Source organism: Amborella trichopoda, chromosome 2, assembly GCF_054954075.1.
Source record: "Amborella trichopoda isolate Santa Cruz 75 chromosome 2, AtrichopodaSantaCruz75HAP2 v2.0, whole genome shotgun sequence".
NCBI lineage: Eukaryota > Viridiplantae > Streptophyta > Magnoliopsida > Amborellales > Amborellaceae > Amborella > Amborella trichopoda.
The window spans coordinates 5115035-5122943 of NC_142337.1; the positions used below are offsets into that span (position 1 = coordinate 5115035).

The window sequence follows — 7909 nt, forward strand, 5'->3', positions numbered from 1 at the left end:
ATATATATATATATATATATATATATATATATATATATATATATATATATATATATATATCAGAAAAACACTTTCTAATGCTTGTATTCGGAAATGAATAATATTTTTTCCTTGTGAGGGACTTATTATGTATGTTGTGGTTTAACATGAAAAATTGACCACCACGGACTTACTACGTCTATGGCGGTACCCGAATGTATGTAATATGTTCGTGGCGGTGTTAAGCCCCTACCGTCCAAGAAAAAGAGACGGTGGGGAGCCTATACGTGAAAATACTGTTAATTTTCACCGATAGGAGTTAGCATAGGGGTTTGTGATAACAAATTAAAGCCCCACCTCAAATCCTTATCTAGAAAGCACTTTGGCCATCAGAAATCTACATGATGGTTTAAAATCAATTTCCAACACCACCTAAAATATGAAGCTCAAAATTTATTACAGATATTGTAGATCAGTGAACACTTAATTTTTAGGACGAAATGGCGATTTAGATAATATGTTACAATACACACTATATTAAGGCTTGAAGCCATAATTTTTTCACAAGCATAATCGGTCCAGGCCGAGCTGATCAATTTGAAGATTTTCCGAAAGCTAACTGTTATTTTCGTTGAGTTTTGATATGAAGTTTTACTTATTTTGATAGGACTGTAGCCCAACCAGAGAGAGAGAGAAAGTGAGAGAGCAGGTAAAATTTAGAACCAATACCTCAGATATCTCTTGCCATAAATGAATTCAACTAAGAACTGTGACACACAAGCAATACAAGAAAATCCCAGTGATCTAAGTATTCTACTTAATATTTGTAGTTAACTGAACACCCATCTCACAATCAAAGAACGTACAAATGAAACTAATGAGCAATTCCCGCACAAACAACTCAAGCCATCTTCTCCACAAGAGACTAATAATAGAGGGAATAAGTCAGTGTTGTTTCGGCTTGGGCCTCAGTTTAACCCCTCCAAGAACGAGACTCCCCTTCCACCATTCACTCCCCACATCATACATTGAGAATTCTATTTCTCCATTGTTGTTCTCAGGTACTTTGAAGTCACCACCTACAATCTTAAACCATTCCTGCGGCCTCTTTGTGCTACTCTCCTTGTACTCCTCCATGAGCACAGCCTTTTCCTTCCTCTCTTGGTTGCACACAGACACTGAAAACTTCACGGGAGAACGATTCCACCCAAATGCGTCAACCTTGAACTTCATGACATACACGATCTCGTACTCTTCCCCGACTTTGAGCTTGCTCATGTCGAATGTTCCGTTAATTTCAAGCCAACCTACTTGCAGTAACTCAGCAGCATGATCAGACCTGTGTAGCATGGAAAATGCAAGGACTCATGTCATAGTCCCACAATGCACTTTGTGAACAAGTATTAGTTGCTAGCCAGTCACCAGGATCTATAGCTCTCTATTTTGGATGCAGATTGTTAAGATGCTACTACCGAACATGTTGTATGCATGACTGTAGAATTGGGGGGGCCTCAAAAGGCCCACCTTAGATGGCCAGGTTCGGGCCCCCTCATAGGGCATATCGAGTTGTTCTAGGCGTAAATTTAAGGCTTGTTAGCTTAACTGGTCGGTTGTATGTATTAAGGCTTGCAGTCCCTATTTTATGCAACTTTTCAATCAACAATGTGCTAATGAGTGGGACCGATCTGGTGGCCAGACATGAGTTTAAGGTCCTTTAGCATTAGGAGACAGGCAGACATGCTTGCAAGTAACGAGAAAAGATGCAAGAATTATGGCCTCACTGAAGGTAGGATCTTTAATAGAGCAGAATGACATGACAAGGATTCATGTAGTCGAGTCCAATTAGTTGAAAAATGAGCTTAATGAGACAGATGGTCTACTTAGCCTAACCTGGGCCAACCTTTTTTACACCCCTAACTCTATGATCCACAATGTCATATACATAAAAGTAGCTTCAAACATAATAGAGACATTTTTTTTTTTTTGGGTAGTTCAGTGGTAAGAATAGAACTTGGGATGTAACATTTTACGTCAACCGCTAACCACTTAAGCCCAGGCCCTATTCCTAAAACATAATAGAGACAATAAAAATTACAAAAAGAAAATCACTTTTTTTTTGTGATTTTTTTTCCCTAAGGCTAACCTCTGACATATTGCTATCTCATCATGGAGACCCTTCAAAACAAAGAAAGGAATAAGATGATAAAAAATTATACTTACTTGAGATCTTTAGGTTCCTCTTGGATGAAACGCCAAAATCGACCGTCGGCTCCCCAAATAATGTGCAGACGTTTTGCTGGTATATGCCATGTATCTCCTTCAAATTGAATAGCAGGATCTTTCTGTAACAAGATGGTGAGAATGCAAGTTGAAGGCCAATAAAGCTATGCCCCCGTCCCTCTCTCTAGGGCTGGCAAGGGCCAGGCCAGCCTTGACCCAAGCCCAGCTCGGGTATTAATGGAGCTGGCCTGGCCTGGATCGGGCCGAAGGGGTCTATTAGACCTGGCCCTAATAGACTCAAGAAAGAAAAGAAAAAATAAATAAAATTTAAAAGTCGAGCCTGAGAGTTTTTTCACAGTAATTGGCTGCAGTTGACATGAAAAAATGCACCAGGATGAATTAGTATGAAAATATTCTCATATCTAATCACATGGGGGAGTTCTTATTTTTACGGAAATATTTTTCCACCAATACATTAAAACCTCTAAGATTATGACTATGAAAACTTGCACAGAGAATTCCATGGAAAACCCCATCGACACTCACCGAATATCTACCATCGAAGTGTGGACCAGAGTTGTTGGCCATGGTTAGAAACCTAGCAATGGTACTCTTGACCCAGTAGAGCGAGAATCCGAGACTATCCGAACCAAAACAACTTACTTGCAATGCTCAATGGATGGCTGCCCAACTCCCGATTTATAGACGAAAAAGAAACGAGAAGAAACAATGGATCCTGACTCGCCAGAAGACCGCCGAGTGCCGGCTTTATAGACCAAGAGAAACAATGGATCCGGACGAAAAATTGCGGCACAAAAGCAATAGGAAAAAGGAAGATAAGATAAAACACGATAAGCACTCTGAGTCATCGAAGAGTATTGCTGGACACCAAATTACTAACAAAATGTTATCGCTTTTCTTCTTTTAAGATCGATGCAAACACTTTTGTGCAGCTGGTGTTTCTCTTTGCTTTTCGTTTCTCTGAACTTTTTTTTACGAAGGCCAGAGAGATTTTTCAGTCTCTATGGAAACACATATGTTAAGTGTTCCAGGAATGCATGGAAAGAGGCCCAGGTCCGGTCCAGTCCGGTTGAAGCATCTTAGCTTTTGCTACATGCAAGTGGCCTTGGTGCAGGTCCGGTCCGGTTGGGTTGAAGCATCTTAACTTTTGCTACATGCAAGTGGCCTTTGCCTTTTTGCTTTATTACCTTACAATATATTCCCATTTCAACGTGTGACATGTGTTCAAACAGTGTTGTGCATTTTTTTTGGCCAAAAAGAAATGAGGGTGAGTGGTCCTAACAGAATAGAAGGGATAAAGGCCAAATCCTTATTTAACAACTCATTGAAAAATAATGGAGCATTAGTGCCAAATTAGTGCTAAATTATACTCTTTACATTGGATACACATGTTATCTGTCTAAGTCATTGTTGATTCTCGCACACGTTGGAGGGCCTAGGCTGGCGCTAGCTGTAATAGCCGGATAGGATAATCTTGAAATTATTGAAAAAGTTGGGGTATTTGGTTTCAGGTTGATTTATTGACATAATATTTGATTTAATATGTCCCCTAGATCAATTAAACATGGAAAAATATCCCTTTGGACGGGTGGAAATGTGCACAACTACCTTCCAATGGTTGAAATTGCATATGGCCAAAAATTATTCTCGTATTTTATTTTTATTTTTATTTAAATAAGATGCTTATCTGAATTTTGGTGTGTAAATAAAAATTTACTAAAATATTTTAAATTTATTTTGGTCAATAATTTTTAAGATATATTTCATTCATTTTATGCAATCTTACTTATAAAAATGAACCTAAAACCAAATTTTCATATTAACATCATTTTTAAATAAAAAATTTAAAATAAAAAAGGAGATTCATTATTGACCCTTGGATTAGCATGGTTCAATCTAAACCATTAAAAAGTTCATGTGCACCTTTTAAGCTTTCACATGCTGTGGACGCAATGCCAGCCCATTAGAAAATTAGTATCATAATATCTCTTACTTGTTGGCTAAGATTTATACAATTAATTGTCCTGCACTTTTCGTAATTGAAAGAATGTATGAGAAGAGTGCGAGAGAAGTTGGTATGGTTGTTGTATTTCAAGTTGAAGTTTAAGATTTACATATAAGTTAAGAAGTGGTTAGCAAAGAAAACTAAAGATTTTTGTTATTGTCTTTAAAAAAAAAAATACAAATTCGTTGTCATCTGATATATGAATTACATTAGGGCAGGCAATGGGCTAGGCAGATTGGCTCGGCCCATCAGTATAGCCGGAGAAAACAAAGGCTTGGATCACAAGATATGGCCCAATGGCTAGGAGACTGGGCCAAGGACACGATAGGGCCGACCCAGCCCTTTTTTCATATTATTTTAGCCTTTTTTTCTTGGATTGTAATTGACGCAGCCCAACCCAACCCAGCCCAACCTTAACATGGCCAGGGCCTCATCGGCCCTGTCAAGGGCAGACAATGCCCGAACCCACCCTATAGGCTCTAGGGGAAATTAGTATTTAAACAATAAAAATTCATAACTAGAAAAAAAAAGGTCTATTTTCTCTTTGAAATTTATTCCATCCTATGCATAAAAAGAAGCCTTATTTATTAGGAAACTCTTACTTAAGGAAACCATTTTTCAAATTCCTTAAATTACAAGTATAAAAAAATTTAACAATCAAATTTGTAATCACAAATTTGAAATATTAACTAAATTTCATGTTAATTAGATTTATTTGAAAACAAATCAATCTTTGCATGTTGCTTGTCAAATAGTTATATTTCACATTGAAAATTCCCCTTCCTTATTGGAACATTTTAAAAAAATAGAATATTATCTTAGTCTTGTTTATGCATGAAAACCTTATTTATTAGGACTTCACATAATGTCAAGTGGTTTATTGGAGATGGCTGACAGAGGATTTTTTGGCAGGTCCTTAATTATCACAAAGAACTATTTGGGAATTTTATGGTGCACAAGTTCATAAAGATCTTGAGATCTTTGCTAAACCCAAGGTAGCCAATTTTTTGCAGGGTTCCCTTCAGACATTGACTCCTCCTTCTCCTACTTCTGGTCCACTAATTAGGTTGTGGAAGGAGGTAGAAGCATTTGTAACTCTATTACAACCACAATATGATTTCCTAATGTGGGTTCATTCTTGTTATAGACTTTTTTTATTAAGGAGGCATGGAACTTTATTCGTCACATGGTTCCACTCAGCCTATCTTTAAAGCTTTTTGGTCATTCAAGTGACACCCAAGGCCAAATAGTTTTCTTGGTTGGCTATTCGCTATCGACTCCCTACCTTCCCTCTTTTGCAGCAAAGAGAGATTTCTACAAATTCTGTGTGCTTGTTTTGTAAATTTGATGACGATAATATTTTCCACCTTCTTTTTAGTTGTGTTTTATCGCAGTGTATTTGGAGATCGGTAACATGGAGATGTGGCAAAAGATATATCTCAATTACATCTATTGCATCCATGCTCAGAAACTGGATTGCATTTAGATTCAAATCAAATGGCCTACTTAATGTTTGGCATTCTTTTTTCTTCACCACAATCTGAATGTTATGGGAGGAACAAAACTATCGAGTTTTTCAAGGGAAATAATCTACATGGTTGTTGTATCTACAAAAAATAAAACATAAAAATAAAATAAAAATAAATCCATGTATTTGGTTGTTGCAGAGCTTAGAGTGCTCTCTTTCACAAGGTCAACACCCCATTCCTCTGCATAAGACTCGTGCATCTTCAATTAAGTAGAGAGATAGACACGCCAAGTTTCATCAAGGAAGAATCAGGCTTTCTTGTAAGAGAGATATAAGACCAAGTTTAGAGAGAGAGAGTCATCCCTTGCACAGAAAGGGACCCTACTATTTACCTTACATAGAATAGATGAAGTCAAAGTTACTTAGTCATCAAGTTAGTTTGATGATAAAGCCTCATACTATTTACCTATATCTCCAAGAATCATATCATATTTATATCTTGTAATTGTGTGATTGTCTTCTATATATAGAATTATTTATTGATGTAAACTTTCATCCAAATTAGAGAAGATGTGGCCGTTGGGCTTTGGATCCGTAGACGTAAGGCTTTTGCTTGAACCATGTAAATATTGTGTTCTCTCTTCCTCTCTCTCCATTTTCCATTCAATCTCTGTACATGTATGCTCCTACTAATTTTTAAAAAAAAAACTATATAAACTATAAAGAGCGATCATCTCACAAATCCTTACTTTTAACTTAATTGATTTTTTAAAAAAATTAAAGTTCATGATTAAAAAATTTAGAAATTATGAAACAATCATCTTATATACTTTTTTTTTTTTTGAGAGAATAATCATCTTATATACTTTTATTGGAATAAAAAAGTACTTTATGCTACAATGGCAATTGTAGCATAAAAAACTATACTTGCACCTCAAGATCCATGAGACATTGAAATGGATTGTCTATTCAAGATCGCAAAATGGACGGTCCAAATCAAATTCTGACTAATAGCATTTTTTGGACTAGGGCGTCGAATATGTTTCCCTTTGAAATTAATTCTTGAAAAAATATGCAAAAAGACCATTTACTTTTTATACAAAGAGCTCACAAATTACACTTTTCGATAAGATTTTAAATCGGATAGTTGTAAGAATGACATTGACTATATTCAATGTCCAAAAAAATAAAATTTCTAAAACTTTGTGATACATCTCAAGACATCCAATTTGACATGTAATGGCCAGAAATAATTGTGACCTCCTTCTAACAAAGAGGGTTTGATAGTATACAATTCCTTAATTCTTTTAGGACATTCATCTTGGAGGTCAATAGGACTTGAAGAGGTTTTGAGTCTTCAATCCATTAAAAAGCAAGGGTTCTTGAGCTGCGGTTTACAATTGCAGTTGCAAGAGAACATTTCCCTGTATCTTATCCTGTATGGGGATGGAAATCTTATTTATTACGTTTACGACTCCAAAGGGATAAGTTCCAATAGCCTCTTATTTAAAGGGTGCGGTTTGTATAAGTTATCAACAGTAAACAACCACATGCACATGTTACTAAAAGATGCAGTTTTGGCATCAAAAACTCTTAAGATGGCATAAATATTATATATATTTTTATCCTTAATTATAAAATGAGTAATGATCATAAGAGACCCTCCCACACTTATGTATGTAGGATCTCAAATGATTACCATTAAATTTGTTACGGATCTCTAAAAAAGTTATCACATGGGTATAGGATTTAACTTTTCTAAATATCTGTACCAAATTTAATGGTGATCTTTTGGGATCCTACATACATGGGTGTGGGAGGATTTCACAAGGTCATTTTCTTTATAAAATTTAAACCTTTAAAAAATGTGTAGATCGAGTAGAACTTTTAACAATTAAAAATTAAAAAGTGGATAGCCTAGATGATGTCTTACACTACGCACTACTTTTCAGATTGGAAATCCTTTTTTCTTTTTTCATATCCATGCATTGTGAGGTTGAGATGTTCTAATGCAAGGGTTTTTAATGTTGGAATAACCTTTTCGAATGGACTTACAATATACACTACTGTCCAGATTTGATATCCCTTATTCTTTTTTCATATCCATGTATTTGAGGTCGAGATGTTCTAATATAGGAGTTTTTAATGTTGGAATAACCTTTTCGAATGGATTTTTGAAGTGCACCATTTTTGTTTTTTTGGGGGGTAATTCAATG

General features: G+C 35.9%; 1 protein-coding gene across 1 annotated transcript; it reads right to left on the reverse strand.

Moving 5' to 3' along the window:
* Nucleotides 1–694: 694 nt before the first annotated feature.
* LOC18443076 (uncharacterized protein PHLOEM PROTEIN 2-LIKE A4) lies at nucleotides 695–2834 on the reverse strand. Its single transcript, XM_006853277.4, has 3 exons — nucleotides 2746–2834; nucleotides 2200–2321; nucleotides 695–1318 (listed from the first exon to the last, which is right to left on the reverse strand). The coding sequence occupies exons 1-3, from the start codon at nucleotides 2785–2787 to the stop codon at nucleotides 925–927; spliced, it is 558 nt and encodes a 185-aa protein (XP_006853339.1). The 5' UTR covers nucleotides 2788–2834; the 3' UTR covers nucleotides 695–924.
* Nucleotides 2835–7909: the final 5075 nt, after the last annotated feature.

Coding starts and splice junctions, on each gene's coding strand:
- LOC18443076 (XM_006853277.4), bottom strand. CDS start 2,787: ATGGCCAACAACTCTGGTCCACACTTCGATGGTAGATATTCG. Junction 2,322..2,745: donor ACTTCGATGGTAGATATTCG/GTGAGTGTCGAT, acceptor ATCTTGTTACAG/AAAGATCCTGCTATTCAATT. Junction 1,319..2,199: donor GAGGAACCTAAAGATCTCAA/GTAAGTATAATT, acceptor CATGCTACACAG/GTCTGATCATGCTGCTGAGT.